General features: G+C 38.9%; 2 protein-coding genes across 3 annotated transcripts; both read right to left on the reverse strand.

The window, feature by feature from the left end:
• Positions 1–822: 822 nt before the first annotated feature.
• On the reverse strand, positions 823–9,795 carry LOC111563601 (alpha-1-antiproteinase 2-like). The gene is made up of 4 exons (XM_023262733.3): positions 9,014–9,795; positions 7,467–7,734; positions 5,932–6,079; positions 823–1,319 (listed from the first exon to the last, which is right to left on the reverse strand). Exons 1-4 carry the CDS (start codon positions 9,648–9,650, stop codon positions 1,131–1,133), a joined length of 1,242 nt encoding a protein of 413 aa, XP_023118501.1. The 5' UTR covers positions 9,651–9,795; the 3' UTR covers positions 823–1,130.
• A 131-nt stretch (positions 9,796–9,926) lies between these two features.
• On the reverse strand, positions 9,927–25,019 carry clmnb (calmin b). Of its 2 annotated transcripts, XM_023262737.3 has the most exons (11): positions 24,626–25,019; positions 24,421–24,502; positions 23,033–23,094; positions 22,855–22,950; positions 20,911–20,994; positions 20,702–20,794; positions 19,196–19,416; positions 16,483–16,676; positions 16,289–16,371; positions 12,708–14,131; positions 9,927–12,044 (listed from the first exon to the last, which is right to left on the reverse strand). In XM_023262737.3, the coding sequence occupies exons 2-11, from the start codon at positions 24,485–24,487 to the stop codon at positions 11,927–11,929; spliced, it is 2,442 nt and encodes an 813-aa protein (XP_023118505.1). In that variant the 5' UTR covers positions 24,488–24,502; positions 24,626–25,019; the 3' UTR covers positions 9,927–11,926. The 2 variants fall into 2 exon arrangements, with proteins under 2 accessions (XP_023118505.1, XP_035800589.1); XM_035944696.2 differs by having other exon boundaries at positions 9,927–12,041; positions 24,421–25,019.
• Positions 25,020–26,430: the final 1,411 nt, after the last annotated feature.

Here is a 26,430-nt window from a genome sequence, read left to right on the forward strand (position 1 = left end):
TTGTATGCAACTGTAGGCTTACATAACAAAACTGCAATGCTCTATTTAATGTCTTCTGGTTCTTTCTTGTTTGTATTTGCCAATGCAGATGTTCTAAATGTGGATGAATCTCCTGCAGCCACCCTGAAATCTACGCACTGCACACCATGTTCAAAGATGGCACATAAAGTCATCTATTGTGGACGGATGAGACACAATTATTATCTAAATATGGGGACGGTGGCAGACATTTTCAGACCGTCTTTCCTGGAGGCCATTTACAATCTGGTGTTCTCATGAAAAGTGATGTAAATAGTTGAAGAATGAAAACAGAAGGTTTGAAAAGGAAGTTCAGACCTTGCCGGCTGCCTCACCTCTGCACACTCGGCCAATCGCTGCTGTCAGATTGTCGCCACTGGCCTCTGGGGACCCCTCAGTCTTTCAAACGGCTCACAAACCGAAGGTTTTCTGTGTGTCAGTGGAACCCTTCCTGATTAATAGGCTGACATTTCTGTTACTTGTGATAGATCTGCTGTCCTATTCATCAAACTCTCCCCTATTCATCATCCCTTCAATGAGCTAAATATCATTGCGATACCTTCACAAGGCTGTCTGGCTGAGGTAAAAATGAGCTAATGTCCCACAGCTACTGAAACCCTACAACACTGGGAAAATGGGACACTATTTCATGAGCATTTCCCTTTTTCTTTTTTCTCTCTGCGTTGGCGAATAAGCCTGGATGCTCTTGCAAAGCAATTTCCAATAATTGCATAAGACGATAAAGAGATGTTACAGGAGGAAATGGGTTTCAGAGCAGGGAAAAATGACAAAAAGAGAAAATGCTTTTGTAATGGAAGAAAAAGCGTTTTATGTTTTTGCAAGAATAGCAGAGATTCAGTCACAGGGATAAATTGCTACCATTTAAATGTCTTTTCATCATTTTGAGAAAATGGAGAAATAAACTATAAATCATCCTGTAATGTTTGAAAAACAAAATGCACTTTGCAACTCCACTGCTTTTTTTCTAAATGATATGCTATAATACTGGGACAGATTCAGGCCAAAGCTGACATATTCTGTAACTGAATGCAGTGTTATATCAATAGCAAGAAAAAAATAGGACGAAAAAAGGCTGGGATGTTCTCGCTCATCTAGACCTTGGTGGGATCGATAATTCTCCCGATGAGCAGGATGAGCCCTGTGAGATCATCATAGATTATCAGCATGAACGGTCTGTCGAAGGTTATTCTCGGGGGGACGGAGAAATCCAGCATGATGTCGGGTCTCCCCCCGTTTTCTGACTTGGTCTCTTCAACCTCCAACAGAACCTCATGAGGAGCCTGAAGACGCAGAAACAGGAGCAGAGAGAACAGACGCTGAATATACAGCATCACACACAGCATTAAAACCACTAACACTGTGTAGCTCTGACTCTTTAGAAGCTATAGTGGTGTCCAGAGGTGTTCAGAACATTGGCAGGGGATCCTATGGGTCTTTTGGGTTGTAGGATGAGGAATCCATGGATCCATTCTCAAATCTATCTATCCATCTATCTATCCATCCATCCATCCATCCAAAGTTAGACAGGGTACAGCCTTTTGAATTTGATTCTGAATGGTGTTTTGAGGGTCCTTCAAAAAGTCATCAACCTCACTGGGTAACGAGGGGCGTAACTCCCATTTTGGGGCATAAAGCCTTATGTCACTGTCCACAAAAATTCAAGTGTTTGAAGCAATCGAAGAAAGACGGGGAAGAAACCTTCAAGCTGGCGTGCTGTTGCTCCAGGACAATGTGTCCGTCGACAGTCCAGGTAGAAGAAGCAGCCAAATGCAGATTTGAACTGTTGACCCATGAACCTTTCTCAACCCGACCTGCAGCGTCTGACTTCTTTCCAAACTGAAACCTCACCTTTCATCCTCACTGGTTCATCCCGCAGCATCAGTTCTTGCCCACTAGGTGGGTCGCATTCCACGCCCGGGTCCAAGTCTTACTCACTGAAAGTTTGGGAACAGGTTGAGATCGTTTCGGCCCCAAGACCTGTAATCATTTGCTTTACCAGATAAAACTGCAAGACTCTGAGCGCCAGCTATCCTGAGGGAAACTTCGGAGGGAACCAGCTACTAGATGGTTCGATTAGTCTTTCGCCCCTATACCCAGGTCGGACGACCGATTTGCCGATTCAGGACCGCTACGGGGCTCCACCAGAGTTTCCTCTGGCTTCGCCCTGCCCAGGCATAGTTCAATATCTTTTGGGTCCTATCAAGGTCCACCACGCTGTTGAGGAGACTGTGAAGATTCAAGATGTGACCTCACCCCATGAAGGGGAAATGAAGCTTAAACATCGGTGGACCAAGTGCATCGAAGTTAAAGGAGACGATGTTGAAAAATAATAATGCAAGAACAATTGTTTCCCTGTGATGTTTTCTGATCAGGTGGAGAACTTTATGAAGTACTCCGACATTTAATCTATAAAATATTAATGGTGACTAAGATAAACTGGCCAGACAACATCTAATTGATATGGATGTTTACCTGATGCTAACCTGTGTAAGTGCTGATTATGTAAGTGTAGAGTCTATGTGTTTTAATAAATAGCATTTTAGGTTTTGAAGGCTTATATCTCTGTGTTTGCTTTTGCCAAAAGTGTTTGTGTTGTTTTCTTATCTAACCTCTGATGGCTAAAATACGTTTTAGTGATAAGCTTGGTATCTGGAGACTTTGGACGCCAATTCAAACTTGGGAACTTTTTTGTACTCCTCGAGTCTTTCCAGAGGGCCAAACCACAAAACAAGTTTGATATAGCCGGACTTTCTTTGTAGAAGTCGCCTCAACAAAACCTAAAACTTCAGTCAGAGATAGCAGGTATCACAAAGGTGGTTATCAGCTTTCTTTGTTCTGCTTTAGACTCACATAAAAGGATGCATTTAATGCATCAAGTGACCTTTCTTACACCAAATGGACCAACTGTGTCCCACTGATTTCAGCCAACAGGTTGTTATTATGGAGAACAACAGCAATATAAAAAGTGATGCCACTGCCAACGATGTAAGACAGGAATGCTGGTAGAAAACCATTAATTGGGTGTTAATATATTCATTTTAGCCATCAGTGCAGATACTTATTTCTAATGTGACCAATAGAAAGATCCATTTTCTGAACTGTGTTCTATTAGCTGCAGTGAAAATTGACTTTGCAGCAAATCAGGACCAAGTATAAAAAAATATGAATGCGATTTCTGCATCACCAGCTGAATGCTGTCAGGTTCCAACATGGTTTGCAGTATTAGAACTACACAGCTTTATTCAGTGGTTTTAGTAACGTAAAGCTGATAGATAGACCATTTTCCCACATCTGAGAATCTGCATCGTATGTAAAAGTGGTCCTCCAGAGGGTCCAATCCGGTCCTCAAAGTGGAAAAATTCCAGAGAAGACATTAACTGCAGATTGTAAATTAGTAAAATTATAAATTTAAAATGATTTCTAGACCATGACAAGTTGTTTTTGATCATAAAGTAAAATACTAGATTGTTCTTTGTTCTTTTGTCATTTTATGTCTCATTTTTGTTGTTCATTTTTTTGTTGTTTTGTAATTTTTTGTCAAATTTTTTGTCTCTATTTGTTTTGTTTCGTGTAGTTTCTCTCATTTTTGTCATTTTGTTTTTTGTTTTTGTAAAATTTTGTCTTGTTTTTGTTGTTTTTTTGTCTTTTTTATCTGTCTTTTATCATTTGACTCATGTTTTTGTCGTTTTGTGTTCTTTTTGTCTCGCTTGTGTTTTTGTCAGGATTTTGTTGTTTCTCACAATTTGGTCATTTTGTATGTAATTTCTCTAATATTTTGTCTTGCTTTTCTTGGTTTTTGTCTGACTTTCGTCATTTTGATCATACAGTAAAATCCTCTATGGTTCAGTTCCAGATGACTAATTGTTGTGTTCCTTTGTCGACACTGTCATCTGGAAGTTGTAATGTGGAAATGATAAACTGAAGCTGAATGTTGATGAAACTGAATTTATTTTTCGAAAGAAATTTCAGTTTGTTCATAATGTTTTGTAAAAAGATAATTCCTAAATTTGAACATTTTCAGAATGCATTTTTGTGCACTAAAACAAAGGAAACATCAGGAGTTGTGGTTATTTATAGGTTATTATGCTGTGATTTTACTGGTCCGGTCCACTGGAGATCAGACTGGACTGAATGTGGAACCTGGACTAAGATGAGTTTGACTCCCCTGGGTTAAAGGGAGACGCTTCTTACAACTGCTTTAAATCCAAAATTCTGAACATAACCTGCTCCAGACCAGGGTAGCGCCACAACACAAGTTACCATGGCGATGTAGCAGGTTAAACGATAACCACCTTCATGAGACTCTTCATAACTCACGAATCATAGTACAGTCCTCTGAGCAGTTTATTTGGTGTTGCAGTGTCCATGATCTCGCTGTGGGAGGACCTCTGCTGGCAGGAAGCGCTGTTATGTGGTACACTTGGTCTGAAATAATGTTTAGGTGGGTGGTACGTGTCAAAGTAACATCCACACGAATGGCAGCAGATGATCAGTGTTAAACACTTCACCTGTCAGTGGTTTTAATGTTGTGGCTGATCAGTGTTTGCTCAAAGAAAATGAAGGAGATGAAGATCAAGCCTCTAATTCAGGGGAGTCAAACTCATCTTAGTCCAGGTTCCAGATTCATCCCAGTCTGATCTCCAATGGACCGGACCAGTAAAATCACAGCATAATAACCTATAAATAACCACAACTCCTAATGGTTCCTTTGTTTTAGTGCAAAAATGTTCACATTTAAGGAATTATCCTTTTAAAAAACATTATAAACAACCTGAAGAAAAATAAGTTCAATATCAGCAACATTCATCTTCAGTTTATCATTTCCACATTACAACTTCCAGATCACAGAGTGTCTACAAAGGAACACAACATTTAGTGAGCTGGAACTGAACCATAGAGGATTTTATTTTATGATCAAAACGACAATAGTCAGATGAACAAAGACAACAAAAACCCCAACGAAAACAAAACAAAGTGTTACATCAGAAGCAAAATGACAAAAACGAGACAAACAACACGAAACAAAACAAAGAGACAAAAAAATTGAACAAAAGTTACAAAGCGACAAAAAAATGGACTAACAACAGAAACGAGACAAAAAAATTACACAAATGAAATCAAAAATGACAAAATCGAGAAACAAAACAATTAAAAAGTAGATTAACAATACAAGTGAGACAAAAAAACCACAAAACGACAAAAACATTGAATAAAGCAAAACACAAAATGACAAAAAAAGACAAAAAACAAGTGAGACAAAAAGGGAACACAAAATGACAAAAACGAGAAACAAAGCAGCAAAAACATGAGGCGAACAACAAAAGAAAGACAAAAACAACTAAAACAAGACAAAATAGTACAAAAATGAGACAAAATGACAAAAATTAGACGAATGACTCGAAACAAAGAGAAAAAAATAGACAAAAAAGTTGCAAAGCAACAAAAAAATGAGAGAAAAGACACAAGCGAGACAAAAAGGAAACACAAAACAACACAAACGAGAAACAAAACAGCAAAAAATTAGACAAAACAACATGAAACCAAACAAAAAAAGAGACAAAAAATTAGACGAAAAAATGGACAAATGACAAAAACCAGACATCAAACAATGAACAATCTAGTATTTTACTTTATGATCTAAACAAATTGTCATGGTCTAGAAATTATTTTAAATTTATAGTTTTACTAATTTACAATCTGCAGTTAATGTTTTCTCTGGAATTTTTCCACTTTGAGGGCCGGATTGGACCCTCTGGAGGACCACTTTTGGCCCACGGGCCTCATGTTGGACACCCCTGGTCTAAATGCATCATTTTCCACAAAAACCACTCATGCCTGATAGCTTCACAGTCTCTCACATCAGCAAAGAAAAACATTTAGCTCGTTCTTAACCTTGATGAGTTCCAGCGTCTTCTTCTGCGATATTCCGGAGAAGTCGGCTGAGCGGGAGAAAACGGATGATACCCCGGCGTTCCTCAGGAGCCTCTCTAAACCGTAGGATTTCCTGAGTTGAAACTTAGGGAAACGGATTTCTGCTCGCCTGTGAAAACAAACAATCGATGTGTTAATGGATTTGCTCTAAGCTGTCTTGTTACAACGTGTGGGACCCGAGCTGCAGGCTTTCCCTCTCTGATGTACAGAGCAGTAATAATTGCTGACTTAGAATCGGCCCGGCGTCGTTCATCATGCTGCCGAACAACAGACTGCAGGGCTGACGATGCTCGACATACTGTAGGCTCAGGAATAAGCAAACACCATTTATAATGGACAAATACTGCAAAGATGCTGACCTTTATGTTAACATCCTCATATTAAAATCAGCATCTGAGCAAAAACAGTGAAGGTAAATGGAATTGGATTTATGGTGTTTAAAGAACCTAAAGTTATCTCACCATTAAAATTTTTTGTTCTTATGTGCTCTGAGAATTATCCAGAACTACTGGGACGTAATATAAAGGAGATATATTTGTGTAATTTACTGTATTTGTCCCACAGTATTTTGCAAACAGCAGTAGAGAAAGTGCTTATATCCTTTACTTGAAGTTATAACAGAACATTACTGCATTTAAATGTCTATAAACAACTGGACCAGTGTTACATATGGGTCAAAAGACAATTGATGGACTTTTGAAGCTCACAGGATATATCTTGCATACATTTTTACTAAAATACTCCATAGATGCAGAAAATTAGTCCAGAATGACATAAAATTTCTCCTAAATGACTTGAAAATTATCCCAAAGACACAAAAATGATCCAAAATGATGAGAAACGATCCAAGCTGACATAAAACTTGTTGAAAACGATGAGAAAATTGTCAAAAATGAGTGAAAACTTGTCCAGGTCAATCTATAATTGAGGGACTTTTGAAGTCCAGGGGCTATATCTGCATACATTTTATTAAAAGTAAAAATGTTTTTTATCTTCATTGTGACCATGTCTATACAAAATCCACAATTTGCCTACAATGAGTTTAAAGCTGTTTAAAAATGATTTTAAAGTTGTTTAAATTGACTCAAAATGGCCAAAAATGCCTTGAATCATGTCCAAAATCACATAAATACTGTCTAAATTGCTTTGGAACAAATGTCCTCCGAATGAACTCAGAATTGCCCAGAATGATCCAACATTTGTCCAAACTGTGTTGAAAGCTTTAGAATGCTTTGAGAACTAGACTGGATTTATCATTCATTTAACGTTACAATATCCCTCCCTGAAATATAGTAGAGTAACTTGAGTACTTGAGTAAATGTACTCTAGTAGATAACGTGAACCGCTCCTCCTGCAATGCAGCCGTTCAAACAGGGATGCAAAATGGTGCAACTGTGTTGTGAAGTAGATGACACAACTGTCAACGCAAGCCATCAGGAACACCTAACAGCGAGCAGGAAGCTTGACACGGTTTCATTTTTGGATTCCCCACCTACCCCGGCTTCAGGTGGCTCAGCCAGAAGTTCATGCGTCCGTCGGAGAGACAGTCCTCCAGAGGCTGCAGCTCTGCTTTGGGCAGCAGCAGCAGCGAGGCCGGGCGATCCGAACCAGGCAGCCGCACCACGGTGGCCGAGCAGTTGGTGTCGTACAGCATCATCACCTCTGACGAGTCGTCCATGAACATCATGGGAACCTCCACGCTGGTGGTAGCGTTCAGCTGGAAGCTCCGGAGGACCGTGTGGCGCCGCTCGAACGGATGGAGACCTGATGGATGTGAGACGAAGATAAATTGCCAAAAAGCAGATGCTGAATATACATTTTCTAATCTGCCTGGAATGATATTTCTGATACCTGTCTGGCTGAACAGAACTCACTCCCTCCATGAATTCTCGAGAATTCAAACGATCTCCGCAAATTCTGCAATTTTGTCCAATCACCCGCAACTTTTCCGCAATTTTGTCCCGCCTCTCACGAGTTCTACCGATCACAGCAGTCCCCAGCGCAAACGTAATGCAGGTACGTCTCACAATTCATTTCCTTGTTTCTGGTGTGAAGATGCAGACCTGTCCCATTCTAATGTTTCTCATTTACCAACAGAAATTACTGCTAAAGACAGTGAAAAACAGTTCCTGATGTTCTTCACCAAAGCGGAGCTAAACTGTTTTACACTCGTGGAATATTGTGGTGGAATACAAACAAAAAGACTTCTACCAGACCAGTACCAGACCAGCACCAGACCAGCACCAGATCGCTACCAGACCTCTACAAGACCACTGCCAGTCCAGTACCAGACCTCTACTAGACCAGAACCACACCTCTACCAGACCAGTACCAGACCAGTACCAGACCTCTACCAGACCAGCACCAGACCACTACCAGACCAGTACCAGACCTCTACCAGACCAGCACCAGACCACTACCAGACCAGTACCAGACCTCTACCAGACCAGCACCAGACCAGTACCAGTCCAGTACCAGTATAAATCACATGATGGAAGCTGTTGATCCAGATCTGTTGGAGCTCTGAAAGAATGAAGGGAAGTTAGATTCATTAATGACGTGACGAGCCGTGAGCGTGTGCATGTGAACACGTGTGTGAATACCAGGATGTGAAATTAACTTTTTAAGCCACTGACAGATGTGTCCAAATATGATTCATTCAGTAGTAAATGATCATTTAATGCCTTAAATCTACCAACCACTTCCTGTTAAACCAGTATCTGGCTGCTGCTAGTTTCCCACCGTGGTGTACCAGCTGGTGGAAATGGGTTGGAGCGTTAAAGAATTAGTTTAGGAAGAAATATTGTCTATTAAAATGTTGAAACGTGTTCTAAAAGCTGAAAAAAATGCAACTTTTTAGCAACTGTCACTGTCTCTCGCCAATTCATCGCAACAAATTTGCTGAAAACATCGCAACTTAGATCGCAATTTTTTAGAAAAGTTGCTGTGAATTCAGGCATTTTAGGGACGCAACAATCTGGAAAAAAGCCTCGAAATCCTGGAGGGACTGAAAACTAATATCATTTATACAACACAGAACTACCTTTGAAATACACATAATTGTTGAGTATAAGTTTGTCTGAGTCTTGCAAGTCTTTCATCAGCGTCTCGTAGCTCATGTTGAAGCCATGGCGTCCACTGAGCAGAAAACTCTTAAAGTCTGCTGAGGGTTTTCCATCGACATTCAGGCTGCTCCACACTTTTAACCGAGCCCCATCCTCAGCTCCATCCTCTGTCCTGGCTCTGTCTCCAGCATCCTCCCCTGCTCCACCAATCCCAGCATCAGACGCTCCACCCCCTGCCTGCTGGAGGCCGAGCTGCAGATCAGTGAGAGCTGATACGGTGGCCTCCACACTCTGCTGCGTGGCGTTGGCTGCCAACCCCAGGGCCTCCAGGGCCTGGCTCCGGCTCTCGGACCCGGAGACTCGGCACAGCAGAGCGAGAGCCGACGCCAAGCCCAGGGGTGAGAACAGGATGTTCTGCTGCTGCTGCTGGACGCCGGGGTCAGCGGCGGTTCTGGTCGCCAGGTCACGGTAGGGTTCAAAGGCCAAGGCTGCGTTCAGGATGGACGTGTTGAGCCGTTGGTCGGGCTCTCGTTGGTTCTTGTGGGCCGAGGAACACGCTAGCAGTGCTGTCAGGAAAGCACACATGGCAGGCATCACTGCTTCTCCTCTCGCCATCCTGGCCCAGATCGCCCGTCAGACCGGCCTGCTTTGGGGAAGCGTTGTTCTCGTGGCTCGGTGCGGGGGCGGCAGCGGCGGTGTTGAAAGCGCATCGATCTCTGGGGGCTGAGCTTCTGACCCACGGGTCGAGCTCTGAGCAAACAACGGTGGCCTGTTTTTGGTTTCTTAGAATTTCACCGGCGATGTGTGAGTGTGTGTGTGTTTGGCAGAGGACAGCAAGGACATCCCATAGTCATTCCCCTCTTTAATTCTGGTCAACATGGATTTTGAACACTTATGTAACTCAGCACATTTTTATTTTGCTCCAGCTCCACTGTGTACACACCAGCAGGAATTTTACATGAGAAAGACATGTCTACAGTCAAGAAATGCAGTATTTACAGGCCTGATTCTGTCTAGTGTAGTGGTGTCAAACTCATCTTAGTTCAGGTTCCACATTCAGCCCAGTCTGATCTCCAGTAAAATCACAGCAGAATAACTTATAAATAACTACAACTCCTCATGTTTCCTTTGTTTTAGTACCAGTTCTGAAAATGTTCACATTTAAGGAATTATCTTTTTACTAAACTTCATGAACAACCTGAAATTTCTTCAGAAAAATAAATTCAGTTTCATCAACATTCAACCTCAGTTCATCATTTCCACATTACAACTTCCAGATCACAGAGTGTCTATAAAGGAACACAATATTTAGTCATCTGGAACTGAACCATAGAGGATTTGTGAAACAAAACCAAATATTAGAAAAATGAGACACAAGACGACAAAAAAATGACACAAATTACATGAAAAAACGAGAGATAAAAAATATGATTAAAAAGTTACAAAGCAACAAAAAATGGACAAAAACAGGACAAAAAATTACACAAATGACATATACGAGACAAAAAATGATTTTAAAAAAAAGAAAAAAGAAAGAAAGAAGAAAAAACAAGACAACACAAGCGAGAAAAAAACACAAACGGACAAAAACGACACAGAAAACAACAAGTAAAGTGAAACACAAAATGACAAAAATGAGAAACAAAATGACATATACAACACAAATGGCAAGTCAGACAAAAGAAGACAAAAAACAAAAACAAAATATTACAAAAATGAGACACAAAATGACAAAAAATGAGACAACTTACATGAAGCAAAAGAGAAAAAAATTTGATTAAAAAGTTAGAAAGTGACAAAAATTACACAAATGACAAAGACAAAAAAAGACAAAAAAGAAACAAAATGACAAAAGACAACACAAGCGAGACAAAACTGCAACACAAAACGACAAAAACGAGAAAACAACAAAAAACAACACTCAAAACAGCAAATTAAAGAAAAACACAAAATGATAAAAATGAGACAAAAAACACAAGAGCGACAAAAATCAAACAAAAACATGACACAAACGACAAAAGTCAGACAAAAAAAGACAAAATATTACAAAAATGAGACACAAAATGACAAAAGAACAATGAACAATCTAATATTTTACTTTCTGATCAAAACAACTTGTCATGGTCTCGAAATGATTTTAAATTTATAGTTTTACTAATTTATAATCTGCAGTTAATGTCTTCTCTGGAATTTTTCCACTTTGAGGACCGGGTTGGACCCTTTGGAGGACCACTTTTGGCCCACGGGCTGCATGTTGGACACCTCTGGTTTAGTGGATTGAAACAGATCAAGAAGCTGTTTTGTTTATATCACATGAAAATGTCATGAAAAAAGCTAATAATACGCTTTAACTGTCATCTGAGCTGAGAACCATGGAACTCTATACGTTCTGGGCACAGTGAGGCTCTGCCAAATGTAAAAGCGCTCATTAAATATTATCATCTGCATCTCAGCACGTCAATACAGCCTCTAATTAAACAGCAGCTCATGTGGGACTCTCAGCGGGTCGTCATGTGAGACGGTCGCTGCTGTGATGCTGCGACGCCACCATGTGGTCGATTAAATAAAACTTAAAGGTGCAATCCTACCAGGAAAATCAATCAAATGCACGGCGTTTTGGACAGCAAAACCAGCCCACAAACCACGTCTGATAATGTGTGTAGAGTGAGACCAAGCTGCTGAAAACCTGCCTAATAATATGGATTCCAGCTTTATCTGAAACTATAGCCTGAGTTCTTACAAATCTGCTGGCAGCGCGAGGCAAATATAGTCATTAAACAATGCCTTGAGGGACATTTAGCGACACAGATTCGGCCTCGGCTCTAGCTGTCTCTGTTTGGCTCATTAGAGCAAACTGGGCTAATAAGCATTTCTTAACGGGAGGGGAGCGCTCAGAGGTTCATCTGAGGTAGGATGAGGCAGCAGTAGAGCAGGATCCACAGGACCACGAGCATCTCCAGCTCTAATGGAGTTATGTCACAAGACTGAAGGCTGAATCCTCCCTCGCTGCTGAAAGAGTGGATAAAAACAGGAGTGTTACATTCACATCTGTGGTTTTTAAAAGTCACATCAACCCTCCAAACCCCTCAAGAACCAGCCAGAAACCAGAAAGAGACATCAGATTTACAACTTTCTTCTGCTTTCATATAGTTCTATGAAATAAATGCAGGCTGAAAATCATGTTATGCATTTAAAATTACTTTATTCTACATGTCTCACCAGAAAAAAATCACCAAAAATAAATAATGTGAGCTTACCAGACTCTGTAAAAAACACTAAATTATGCACTTCTTGATGCAGCTTAGAAGTCAGGTTTGACTCTGCTACTATCAACAGTCATAATGCAAAAATGTAGGGATTTTTTGACTAAACTGAAGGCTGTGTCCATATGCACAGCAGATAAGTGAGAGGTATGGACAAAAAAATATAATCTGAAGAGTGCATTTACTTTTTTTCACAGAAAGGTCAAAAACCATCCCAGGCAAACTTTTTTTTGACAAAAACCTTTTCTGAATATTGCCATTTCCATTCATTTTTTTCTAATCAAATATCTCAAAATAGGCGTAAAAGTACATTCTGGAAGCGAGTGTAAACTGAGGATTGTCGTGTTAAATCGAAAACCTTGACAAGTGTGAGAGGAGCGAGGTTTAGTGAACGATAATAAATGATCACCTGAAGGACTCAGAGGCTTCACTGCAGTAAGGAGTCCAGGTTTTAACACCATCATGGACGTCAGCATCTCCTACTTCGTCCATTTTTGGGGTAGTTTCACCAAGAGGGTCTGTTATCATCAGATCTCTGTGTCTTCTGATCTCCACTTCTCTCTCTTTCCCATCTACTGGCTCAAAATCTGTTGAATTTATCTCTGCCTCAGTGTCTCCAGTCTTTTCTACGTCTTTACAGTTCTTGGTTGAATCCATCCTGACAGCATTGTCTCTCCTGTCACTTTCCTCTGTGTTTTTACTCCTGGATTCAGGATGGTCAGTTAATATTTCTTCCTTCACTCCTACCTCCAAACTTTCTAAATTCGCCCTGTTCTGACCTCCGCTCTTTTCTACTTCTTCTCTTTCATTACCTGAACCCTGCCCTTCTTCTCCCTCATCTTCTTCCTGAACTCTTCTCCACTCACTCACTCGTCCCCATTTTTCAGAGAGCTCTCCTTCTCCTCCTTCCTCAGACTCTTTCTGCCAATTACCCACTTCACAAATCTTTGTTTCCACTCCATCATCTTGTGTTTTGTCACATCCATCCTTCTCCAGTTGAGCGTTTTCCATCTCCTCTCTCTCTGCCTTGAAACAATCACCGTCGTCATTACTCCGTCCTCTAACAAGTCTCCACTCTTCTTCGCTTCTCCTTTCAGATTCCAAATCAAACCCGTCTCTATAGTTTGACTTCTCTCTGAAGCTGCTCTCATTTCTGTCCAAATCAAGCTTCTTGTGAGTCAGCGACTGTTTGCCGGCCTCTGATTCTAGATCAGAATCTGCATTCTGTTCCGCATAGCCTTCCTGATGTTTACATTCATCACCATTAAACGTCTCTTGTCCTTCCAGATGTTTGGACTCTTCGTTGAGTTCCTCCGCTGTTTCCTCTTCCACCTTTTCTACTTGTCTTTTCGGGTGATTATATGGCTGAGAAACCTCTTTGTTCAGATTCAGTATGTAGCTGTATGCGTCCTCCTCGTCTGAGTCCAGCGCCGACACGCTGTAGCTTCCCTCCTCAGAGCTCAATGAAAAGCGACTTTCATCCACTCTTTTCTTGCCGTAGCTCTGATCTGAATCCTTCTCCAACCACAGTCGGATGTCCTGGTTGGAGACGCCTGCGTCCAGTGGACTGGGCGGCTGGAAAACTCTCTGACTCCTGCTTTTGTTTTTGTTGGAGGAGAGTTCGTTGGCTCCGTTCACGTGAAGCGAGGCGACACGAGGGCTTCCTGAAGATCTCCTGGACCACCGTCTCCACAGCTGCTGCTCGCTGCTCTTCTCCAATCCTTTGAGCAAAGCTTGGGCTTCTGGATCATCGGCGAGAGTCTCTCCAAAGCCGAGCGGCTCCACGGATCCGAAGCTGGGGATCTCAGAGACTTCTATATCTGTTGAATGATCCTGTCGCAGTGGTAGTTAGAGTGAGAGATAAATATCTTTGGTTCACAGTTTTGGGAACACATTTATCTTTGTTGATTAATAAAAAAAGCATTTTGAGCTTAGGCTTGTCATTGAGAGTAGATGTTCTAGACCAGGGGTGTCAAACTCATTTTAGTTCAGGTTCCACATTCAGTCCAATTTGATCTCCAGCATAATAACCTATAAATAACAACAACTTCAAATGTTTCCTTTGTTTTAGTGCAAAAAAGTACATTCTGAAAATGTTCACATTTAAGGAATTATCTTTTAACAAAACATCATGAACAACCTGAAATTTCTGAAGAAAAATAAAATCAATTTCAGCAGCATTCAGCCTCAGTTCATCATTTCCACATTACAACTTCCAGATCACAGAGTGTCTACAAAGGAACACAACATTTAGTCACAGCTACCTGGAACTGAACCATAGAGGATTTTACTTTATGATCAACACGACAGAAGTCAGACAAAAAAGACAAAAACAAGACAAAATATTAGAAAAATTACATACAAAATGACACAAATGTGAGAAATGACAATATCCTGAACACAACATTTAGTCACAGCTATCTGGAACAGAATGATATAGGATTTTACTTTATGATCAACACGACAAAAGTCAGACAAAAATAGACAAAAAACAGCAAAACAAGACAAAATATTAGAAAAATGAGACATAAAATGACTAAAACGAGACACAGAATAACAAAAATGAGACAAACAGCTCGAAACAAGACAAAAAAGATAAAAAATTACACAAAAGTTACAAAGCGACAAAAAATGGACAAACAACAAAAGCGAGACAAAAAATGACACAAATGAGACCAAAAATGAAAAAAAATGAGAAAAAAAACGACAAAAACGAGACACAAAGGACATGAAACAGAACAAGAGACAAAAAATTAGACAAAAAAGTTACAAACTAACAAAAAAATGGACAAATGGCAAAAATTAGACCAAAAAAAGACAAAAGCGAGAAACAAAACAACAAAAATAGAATAGACAAAAACATGAGACAAACAACAAAAGTTAGAACAAAATATTACAAACATGAGACACAAAATGACAAAAGAACAATGAACAATCTAGTATTTTACTTTATGATCAAAACAACTTGTCATGGTCTAGAAATTATTTTAAATTTATAGTTTTACTAATTTCCAATCAGCAGTTAATGTCTTCTCTGGAATTTTTCCACTTTGAGGGCCGGATTGGACCCACTGGAGGACCGCTTTTGGCCCACGGGCCGCATGTTGGACACCCCTGTTCTAGGCCATATTCCACTGCAGGAACTTGTAGACCAATTTAGAGCAGCCTGAACCTTTTTTGACCTCAAAATCTGCCCTTATAGATCCTCTTTCAGGGCCGTATTTAGGGGACCTGAGCAGCTCTGAAAAACGACTAAACAGGTCTCAACACTGACTAGTCAAACTTGATGATGATACATGTTGCTGGGTTAAACTCAGAATTACAGCAAGCACCGTTTTCCTCCCCTCGATTCGCTTCTGTAATGTCGCCACCAACAACTCAAAACACAACATCAATCCATCCTCCATCGTTCTGTTTCCTACACGCTCATAAAACTGGAGTAACATCTGACAGCAACATACAGCAAAGCAGCAGCTTTCTGTCATTGTTCTGACACACTAAGATAATATGGAATCAGAAATGGGACCATTAGGGGACTGTTCCTATGAATATTCTCACCACCTTGTGAGTTTTAGCCTCCTATGTTGCTCAGCTCGGCAATCACGAGAATATGATGAACTCAGCTTTAACATCTATTTTACTCTAAATTTGACCACAACTTCCAAAATTAACATCATACTGCACTGAAGGAGACTTAAACCTAGCATTTGAGACCATAAATTCATTAGGAAAATGTACAGGAAGACGGTCAAAAAGTCAAATCAGAAGTAGTTATTTTCTCTTGAACTTTTATTCAGTCTTATTTCTTTTCTTCCCCCTGCTGGCTGTTTGAAGAAATGCAGCTTTAAGTCAATTCCTCATTGGCTCCATCTGTTACATTCAATCTGTTCTAAAATGTGGGTTTGCTAACTGGCTGCTAGTTAACCAAACATATAAGGACTGGTATCAGCTTCCTGATACGTGTACTGCTCAAAATGTAGAAACACTGACCTCATCTGTGCTTGAATGATGCCCCAGGAACATAGAAACGTACGTGATGATGGACTGCTCGTCTGGTGAGCTGCACATCACATCTGTGGGAACAAAGATGAACCGTTTAGAAGGTAGCTGATACCTCCAGAAAGACGTTTGTCTCAGTAAATGAGGCTACATGGATGTCAGACACTTCTTCTAGAAGCTTTTACCTTCAGGCTCCAGTAGCGGTGGTATTTCCAGACTCTGATGGGCTGTCATGAAGGCCAGCTGGATGTTTTCTCTCGGCTCTCTGGACAAGCTCTCCCTCAGGTCAACCAAGCCTGGGTTTATGGATTTAATCAACGCCAGGAATGCCAGCCCACTCCTCCAGCTCTTCCCAAAGTCGTTCACCTCCACCCCATACCTGCACACTCAAAACCACAGAACATACTGAAGAAGCTAAAATTGGGTTTTTATTTTCGAAACAAGTTTTTCTTTTAGTGTAAAAAAGTGGCTTGTCGCTGTGACTTTTTTGTCTGTTGGATGTGAATGCTTCTGCTTAATGTCTTCGAATGGTTGACACAGCTTACCATGCTTCTTTGAGGTTTATTATGAACTGTAAAGTGTTGATGCTTCACTGCGACTTCTAGTCTGGGGTGGGATGGCTGTTTTAGCATATTTTCATATATAAGGCAATACTTGGACTACTGAAGCCTACATTTGTTCTCTAACTGCACAGAAAAGTTCTGATCTTTACTCTCTCCATTCACAAGATCATTAGTTGCTTTCAGTTCCATGTGTTTGTACTGAACTGGGTAAAAAGGCTTTTGTTTATTACGCACATTCTGCCTGGAATATGTTGCAGAAAGACTGAAAACTAACCGAGTTCATCTCATTGAGTGCTTTTAAATCTAAACTGTGATTTCTTGAGGCTGATTCCACAACATGCACTTGATTTTTATAACTTACTTGTAAATTTATGCAAATTGAATTTTTTGTTCATATTTTAATTATGTTTTAATTTCATAACTGTGTTTTGTATTTGCTGCTGCCTATCTTGGCCAGGACTCTATTGAAAAAGAGGTTCTTAATCTCAACGGGATTTCTCCTGGTTAAATAAAGGTTAAATAGAATAATTTAAAAAATACATCCACTCATAAACTTCCAATTCTCTCTCAGGAGAAGTCCACTACCTTGATGTGAAAGTTTTCAAAACAGCAACAACCTCTAAGCAGAAACCTACACGTGGAAAATTTCAAGTTTTGTCGAGTATTTGGATCATGAAAAAGGGCAGCTTTGGGTTTTCCATTTTAGAGACAGTGCTGCCTCCTTGGATGCAAATGTTCCACCAAAACCATTCTTATCACCACTATTTCACATCCTGACTTTAGTGGCACCAAGCTGATTCTGATCTGGTTAAAAAAAAATACAAACACACCCAGCATTTTACCCACTATACCAAGGGAGTCAAACTCATTTTAGTTCAGGTTCCACATTCAACCCAGTTTGATCTGAAGTGTTCTGGACCAGTAAAACCACAGCATAATAACCTCTAAATAACACAACTCCTAATGTTTCCTTTGTTTTAGTGCAAAAATGTACATTCTGAAAATGTTAAAGAAATTATCTTTTTACAAAATATCATGAACAACCTGAAATTTCTTAAGAAAAAAAAAAAAATTTCATCAACATTCAGCCTCAGTTCATCATTTCCACATTACAACTTCCAGATCACAGAGTGTCTACAAAGGAACACATTTAGTCACTGCTATCTGGAACTGAATGATGTAGTATTCTACTTTTAAAAAAAGTCAAAAAACAACAAAAACAAGACAAAATATTACAAAAATGAGACACAAACGACAAAAGGGAGAAACAAAATGACAAAAATGAGACAAATGACATGAAACAAAACGAAAAAGGGACAAAAAATTTTACAAAAAAGGTACAAAGTGAAAAAAAATGGACAAATGAGACAAAAAAATGACAAAACCGTGAAACAAAACGACAAAAAGGTGACACAAACGATAAAAGTCAGACAAAAAATGACAAAAAATAACAAAAAAGACAAAATATTACAAAAATGACAAACAACAAAAGTGAGAAACACAATAACAAAAACATAAGACGAACGACAAAAGTCAGACAAAAAAACAACAAAAACAAGACAAAATATTACAAAAATGAGACACAAAATGACAAAAAATGAGACAAATGACATGAAACAAAACAAAAAAAGAGACAAAAAATTGAATAAAAAGTTAGAAAGTGACACAAATTACACAAATGACATAAAGACCAAAAATCACAAAAAAGAAATAGAATGACAAAAAAAGACAACACAAGCGAGACAAAGAAAATACAAAACAACAAAAAGCAACACACAAAACAAGGTATTAAAGCAAAACACAAAGTGACAAAAATGAGACAAAAAACACAAGCAAGACAAAAAAGAAACAAAAAGGTGACACAAACGATAAAAGTCAGACAAAAAGACAAAAAAACAAGCAAAAAAACGACAAAGTGTTACAACGAGACACAAAACGACAAAAGAACAATGAACAATCTAGCGTTTTACTTTTTGATCCAAACAACTTGTCATGGTCTAGAAATGAATTTATAGTTTTACTAATTTACAATCTGCAGTTAATGTCTTCTCTGGAATTTTTACACTTTGAGGGCCGGATTGGACCCTCTGGAGGACCGCTTTTGGCCCACGGGCCTCATGTTGGACACCTGCACTATAGAATAATGTTAATGTGGTGCAGTCAGACATTCTCTCATGCTGACTCAGTGCTGTGGTGATCGGTCCGGCTGCTCTGCAGGACAAAACCTCAGCAAGCTGACAGAAGTAGTTTCACTCAGTGTGGCTGTATAGGAACACAACTGTGCTCAGGGTGACAGAAATGACTTTGTAAGCGATTGGATCTTTTTCAGACTCACTTCGATGTGCATCTCTGGACCCACAACAGGAGCGTCTTAATTGCTTTCCCGTGGTACTTTGGCTCCCTGGCAGCCTTTCTGCCTTTACTTGGCAGAGTGCTGCAGGAGAAGCTGCCAGCGTCATCTGGCGAGGTTGAGAGGTCGCTGGAGGACGGGTAGCTGCTCACGGATAAGGACGAGAGGCTAGAATGTCTCTGGAGACCTCCCGTCACCTCCTTCACCTGGATGGTAGCAAAATGGAGGGTCAGAGACAAACACCCCGACAAGAATACATTTATTAACCCTCCTGTTGTCCTCGTTTACGGGCACCAAAAAATATTGTTCCCTTGTCTGAAAAAATTCCAGAAACTCAGCAAAAAAATCCCCAAATTTATAAAAAATTTGCAAAATATTCAGGAAGAAAATTCCAGTGATTCCTTAAAAGTATCCCTTAAAAGTTCTTTTTTATAAATCCCCAAATCTGGCAAGAAAAAAAAAAATTTAAAATTAAAATTGTAAATATTTCTTAAAAAATGAATAAAAATCTGCCAAAAATATCCTAAAAATATATAAAGTGATTCCATATATATATGTAAAACTTCTAATATTTTCTTTAAGAACATTCACATAAAAATCAACCAAAATCCAGTGAATTTTGCTGGATTGTGGTTGACTTTTTTTGTGAATGTTCTTAAAGAAACATTTTTTTTTAACATTTCTTTTTTTTCCACCAAAAAATGTTCAAAGATTTCCCAAAAATGTTTTACTGTGAAAATATATTTTTTTTCCCACATTTTTCAGCTTTAAAACAGGTTAATTTGACCCGCAGGACGACACGAAGGTTAAAAATGTGTCTTTACGAACATTTTTTGTGAATGTTCTTAAAGAAAATATTAGAAGTTTTATGATATATATGGAATCACTTTAGATATTTTTAGGATTTTTTTGAAGATTTTTATTCAGTTTTCGAAAATATTTACATTTTAATTTTTTTAAATTTTTTTAATTTTTATTTCTTGCCAAATTTGAGGATTTTTTTTTTAAAATAAAACTTTTAAGGAACACTTTTAAAGAATTTTTGGAATTTTCTTCCTGAAGATTTTGCAATTTTTTTTATAAATGTGGGGAATATTTTGCTGAGTTTTCGGATTTTTTTCAGACAAAGGAACAATTTTTTTGGTGTCCGTAAATGAGGACAACAGGAGGGTTAATAGTTGGCTTGGCAGCGATGACGGCCTCCAAACATTTCTTGGAGCATCTAGAAACTTCTTGCACATCTCAGCTGGTATTTTCTCCCGCTCTTCCTTTGCAGTTTGTTCAAGCTCTTGAACATTTGCAGGATTCCTTATCCCAACAGCAGATTTCAGCTCATGCCAAAATTTCCCAAAAATGTTGAAAATGTGGAAGTTTTCACTGTGAAAATATATTTTTTTCCACATTTTCAAATTTTAAAACGGGTCAATTTTGACCCGCAGGACGACACGAGGGTTAAGCAATTAGGCTGAGAAATAACGGGGGAAGACCGACCTGGAAATGCACGATTATGTTCCAGATGAGGTTCAGAACAACAGAAGCGGTGCCATCAGCAACACCTGAGGCGTCAATGCCAAACAGCTTCACCTAGGAGACGACGGGGAGGAGGCATCGATCGTAATCTAGTTATTCCGGATTTGAGGGAAAGCAAGAATGCAACATGTCAAAACAACAGCACACATTTTACAAGTAAACACACTCACATGTCTGTCATCCAGGAAAGCCAGGGCCTTGGAAATATTGTTCAGCCTGAAAATGCGATGAGAAGATGACCGAAACCTGTAAAGCTAAAAGAAGAAAGTACAGGAAAAACACTGGAAGGAGTAGTTCTGTGGAAGTGAAGATAGGTACTACTATTACTATATATTATTATTACTATATAGGTACTACAGAGTTAGGAACAATCATGAGAGGTGTGCCAACCTTCAACGGTAGTATTTTAAATTAATTTCATGGATGGTAGCGGCTATAAACAATAGACTTAGACAACAAAAGATGAACATTGCCACTGTGATGTCACCCATCGGTTTTTGGACAACTAATCTGAAGCCTCAAGATGGGAATTTGACCACTGCCATGTTGGTGTTGTGAAATGGAGTGTAATGAACAAGACGAGATAGATAAAACTATCTGAAGTTGAGACAATCTGAATAGTAGGTGGCGCTATATAAATAAAATTGAATGGAACTGAATATTATTCTCGATCTCCTTGAAAACTCAAACATACAATGTATGATGAAACAGTAGCAACCTCTCAACTAAAAAAGTAGCTCCTTCCTAAAGTGTGCCCTGATTTACAACACATTTTTCTTGAAATTGGACCATAATTTACAAAAATAGCATCATGCCCGACTCAAAAAGACTTGAACCTAGCGATTTAGACCAAAAACTCATTAGAAAATTCTCTACTGAGGCAACAAATCATGTGAGAAGTTGACTTATTTTTTCATGGACTTTTTTTTTTTTTTTTGCAACCAGAGGAGTCGCCCTCTGCTGGCTGTTTAGAAAAATGCTGGTTTAAGACATTTTGATATTAGCTTTACTTTTCACACGTGGAGGTTACATCAATCTTTCATACACAATCTGCTCTGAACTGAAGCAGGAAAAACATATATTAAACTAGAAAAGCACTCAGAGCACAGTACTCCTCCAAGGCTGTTCAGTTGACGTACCATTTTCAACAGATGAAATATTTCATAAAAAATGACTTTGCGCTGAGCAGAGGCATGTGTTGTGCATGTGCATGTTATGTATAGATCAAATCGCGTGTAAATTACTCTTATAAAGGTCTGTTGATCATTTCATCACTTTTGGCAAGCCTTTGTTTTGCTAGTGTTAAAATAACCCTTCCCTCCATGCTTTTATTTGAAGACGTATTTTTAATGTTAAGTGCATTTATTTTGTCACCATTCCAGCGACACAGGAAGTGTTTATCTAAGAACTGTTTTTTTGACATGACGAAGACGCTGCCATAAAGTCTGAAAATTCACGTAAAGATGAAATAAAACGGTTCCAGCTGCTGCTGTCTAGCAAAGGATGTGTCTAAACTTAGAAGCAGCTGGAATGGAAACAAGCTCTGATGGTGTTTCCTGAAGGAAGGAGGGAAGGACAGAAAGGTGGATTTGTGTTCAAAATAAGGCTGACAGCTGAACTTAACATGTCTGGCTGGGGTTTGCTACATTGCGTGACCTAAATATGTAGCAGGACTCAGAAACAGCCCACAGTTTAATCATTAGTTCCTTGGATGATTTCCAACTGATAAATCACAGTTAGTGTGTAGTGGGATCACAATCATGTGATCGTCAGCAGGTAACTGACACAGTGTTCAGTTGTTGTCATGGTTACAGCGGCGCTGTGCCGGCAGCTATATCTGGCAATGGGAAATCCTTAACAAAGCTGTAGATCCAGACCATAAGCCGCATCACTGTGGAAATTTAATGAGCTGGTCCTTGTGTTATTTCTGACTTCCCCTGAAAACTTCATCCAAATCCATTAGTCTGTTTTTGAGTAATGTTTCACACGGACGGACAGACAGACAGACAGACGGATTCGCAGACAAACCAATTGCCACATAACTCTGCCATTCCTTGGTGGAGTAATAAACTAAGAGAACCGTCATATCTTGTGTTTGTAGCCGTGATTCTTACCAGTTTGCACCCAGACAGCTCCTCCAGCAGGACCATGAGTATTCTGCCATCCTGAATGTCTGCGAAGAGGTCGTGCACTTCAACCGGAGGATCACGCTGGACAAAAGAAGACACCACGATCCTGACTTAGTTTCTTTTAAAACAGTGTGGAATAAAAGTGTATTGATCGGAGCCTCACTCTCTGCAGAAACACGTTCATCCATCTGGTGAAGGTTCTCTCCTGCACTGCTCTCCTCTTATCTGGGGAAAGAAAGCAGCACCTTGACCTTTCATAGCAATAGTTTTTTAAAAAGATTGCTTTGACTGTGCAGCACATTTGTGTGTTAAGCCTTAGGATATTGAAGTATTTGGTGTTGAAAATCTCCTTTTGTAGTCTGTTTTTATCATATATTTTACATTCAACTACGCAGTGTTGTACATAGAGAGCAATAACAAATAAAAAAATAGTAAAGGATTAGATCAGGGGTGGCCAACATGTGGCCCGTGGGCCAAAAGTGGCCCTCAAAGTGTAAAAATTCCAGAGAAGACATTAACTGCAGATTGTAAATTAGTAAAACTATAAATTTAAAATAATTTCTAGACCATAACAAGTTGTTTGGATAATAAAATACTAGATTGTTCATCGTTCTTTTGTCGTTTTGTTTTGTGATATTTTGTCTTGTTTTTTGTCTGACTTTTGTCATTTGTCTCATGTTTTTGTCGTTTTGTGTTTCCTTTTTATGTCACTTGTCTTTTTTCTTTTTTGTCATTTTGTGTTTTGCTTTATTCGTTCTTTTGTGTAATATTTTTGTCGTTTTGCGCTTTTTTTGTCTCGCTTGCATTGTTTGTCTAATTTTTTTGGTCGCTTTGTTTCTTGCTTTTGTCATTTTTCGTCTCGTTTGTGTCATTTGCCAATTTTTTTGTCGCTTTGTAACTTTTTGTTTTCATTTCTTTGTTTTGTTTCGTGTCGTTTGTCTAATTTTTTTGTCATTTTCTGTCTCATTTTTGTAATGTTTTGTCTTGTTTTTGTTGTTTTTTTTATAATTTTTTTTGTCTGACTTTTTTTATTTTGATCCTCCAGTAAATCCTCTATGGTTCAGTTCCAGATGACTAAATGTTGTGTTCCTTTGTAGACACTCTGTGATCTGGAAGTTGTAATGTGGAAATGATGAACTGAGGATGAATGTTGTTGAAATTTACTTTCAGAAATTTCAGGTTGTTCATAATGTTTTGTAGAAAGATAATTCCTTAAATGCAAACCTTTTCAGAATGTACTTTTTTGCACTAAAACAAAGGAAAAATTAGGAGTTGTGGTTATTTATTGGTTATTATGCTGTGATTTTACTGGTCCGGAACACTTGAGATAGAATTGCACTGAATGTGGAACCTGAACTAGAATGAGCTTGACTCCCCTGGATTAGGCAGTCAGATGCCACAAAGCCAAATACACACACCTGGAAAATTACTGAAGAAGGCAGTTAAGGAAAGAAGAGTAGTAAATGTCATTTTCGTGCAACAGGAGTTAATTTAAAAAGTAAAATGTATAGAAACTGCTGTGGATCGTAGTATAGAAGATGCAGACTGTACCTGGAGGCTTAACTCTGATCTCTCCAGCTGGTTTTCTCTGTGGATCCCAGTCGGCCTGCATTCTCATTTAACATCAATCACTCTGCTCATGATCGATTGTGGAGACAAAAAAAAAACCTGAGAACACTTTAAAATGTCAAGGTTCTCCGAGGGTTCCTCAGAGAACGAGGGTTAAGTGAAGGCAAAGAGAGGCAGCTTGTCTTGCCTGAACATGCTGAATCCTCCCTCTGAGGAGTCCTAGCACCACACCCCCTGAGAAGACTCGGCCTAAGTGCTATTGGCAGGTTCACAAAGATCTGCATATGAAGAGGGTCACACAATGCGCTGAGATCCTGAAGTCATAAAATAAAGAAGTCCTCTGAGGTTACTGTGCCGGGTTAGTAATATAGATGCCATAATGAAACGATGAGTGATTCATTGATGTAAAGATTAGTTCTGAGCATGCCCAGAAGCTCAGACTGAAGGAATGAACAGATGCTGCCAGAAGTTTTGACTGAAGCTACTCTTCTCGTATTTCACCATAAAAACGCTGACTGAGCTTCACAAGTTGTTTCAATGCTGGAATGTATATGAATGTCATTATTATTTTACTTTTTTGCTCATGTTTTTCTATATTTAGGTTTTTATATATATATATATATATATATATATATATATATAGAGAGAGAGAGAGAGAGAGAGAGAGAGAGAGAGAGAGAGAGAGAATTTTGTTGCTGAAATTTTTATATATATATATATATATATATATATATATATATATATATATATATATTGTGATTGGTTTTTTTTGCTCTTTTTTCTAGATATTTTTAGGGGTTTTTTTGTTCATTTTTCTATATTTGGTTCTTACAGGGTTAAAAGGACTCTGTCCTCTGCTTGATGTGTCTCCCAATGTTCAAAAAATAAAATAAAATCAATGCTCATGTGTTTACTGTATTAAATATGTGCATACATGTCTTGTCCACTAGTACTTTGTGTCCTCTATAAAAATGTGCCATATTTGGATAGTTTTGACTTCTTTTACACTCATCATCATCATCATCATCATCATATTTTCAAAGGCAGCAGTTTGTGTAAAGACTTTAAACCTGTCTGGTAGAATAATCCTCTCCAGGACTACAAACCCTGTTACTGTCAGTCCAAACTCAGCTTCAGTAAAGCTTCATGGCACAACACATTCATCCACTACATCAGGTTCTGGTAAATCCTGGTTGAGCCTCGCTTCAAGGTTTTTCAGTAAGATTTCCCCAAAAAATCTGCATTATTATTGGACCATCTCATACAGCATGAAGACATGTGCCCACTTTTTTGTGACATTTCCGACGGTTATTTACTGGGTTGAGACAATTTTTAACCACAGGTGAAAAAATAATATTTAATTTTGCCATGGATACACTCATTTCTGGAACCCCTCGTGGCCCAATTTACATCTCAGGTTGCATCCTTCCTTCAGTCCTCTCTGATCTCAGTAACAGGATTATTCTGTCCTATGAAGTTTTCACACAGATTTAACATTTTACATACAAAACATCACATGGATTACTTAAATACAGTGCAGGGTTTGTTGCAAGGTTGAACTATGCAACAAAAGTAGTTCAAATATGCTCTAATCAGCTGAAATAAAAACACTCCAGATAAGTTCATGCATAGAGGATCATCTCCAATAATATATAATAATACTGGACATTTTCCATAGGACTCTATTCAGTGTGAACTGCATCCTGGCTTATGGAGGAGCTCACATTTCTCACTCTGTTGTAGTTTAATAATCACGTTAGGTAGCTACTGCTGCCTTCTATCTTTGGGTTCCATTTGTTCTTCTGGTTTGTTTTACAGCAGCTGACATCCATAAAATGTGTTGTTTTTTGGATTTTTTAGTTTAAGTGACTGCCATACTTCAGTAGTAATGACAGGAACCAGATGCATGTCACTTATAAAGTGAATCAGTGATTATACATGTATGTTTATTAAAGAATTATTGATGTTTATATATATATATATGTATGTATA

Source organism: Amphiprion ocellaris, chromosome 12 (assembly GCF_022539595.1).
Source record: "Amphiprion ocellaris isolate individual 3 ecotype Okinawa chromosome 12, ASM2253959v1, whole genome shotgun sequence".
Classification (NCBI taxonomy): Eukaryota; Metazoa; Chordata; class Actinopteri; family Pomacentridae; genus Amphiprion; species Amphiprion ocellaris.

Bases quoted from the DNA above. Each gene is read 5' to 3' on its own strand.
- LOC111563601 (XM_023262733.3), bottom strand. From the start codon at position 9,650: ATGGCGAGAGGAGAAGCAGTGATGCCTGCCATGTGTGCTTTCCTGACA. The intron at 7,735-9,013 runs GTAGTTCTGTGT...CACATCCATCAG, and splicing joins CAATTATGTGTATTTCAAAG to GTCTCCATCCGTTCGAGCGG. The intron at 6,080-7,466 runs GTAGGTGGGGAA...TTGTTTTCACAG, and splicing joins CTGAGCCACCTGAAGCCGGG to GCGAGCAGAAATCCGTTTCC.
- clmnb (XM_023262737.3), bottom strand. From the start codon at position 24,487: ATGAGAATGCAGGCCGACTGGGATCCACAGAGAAAACCAGCTGGAGAG. The intron at 19,417-20,701 runs GTCGGTCTTCCC...GCTACCATCCAG, and splicing joins ACATAATCGTGCATTTCCAG to GTGAAGGAGGTGACGGGAGG. The intron at 14,132-16,288 runs GTCAGTGTTTCT...CCACTGCGACAG, and splicing joins ATCATTCAAGCACAGATGAG to GATCATTCAACAGATATAGA.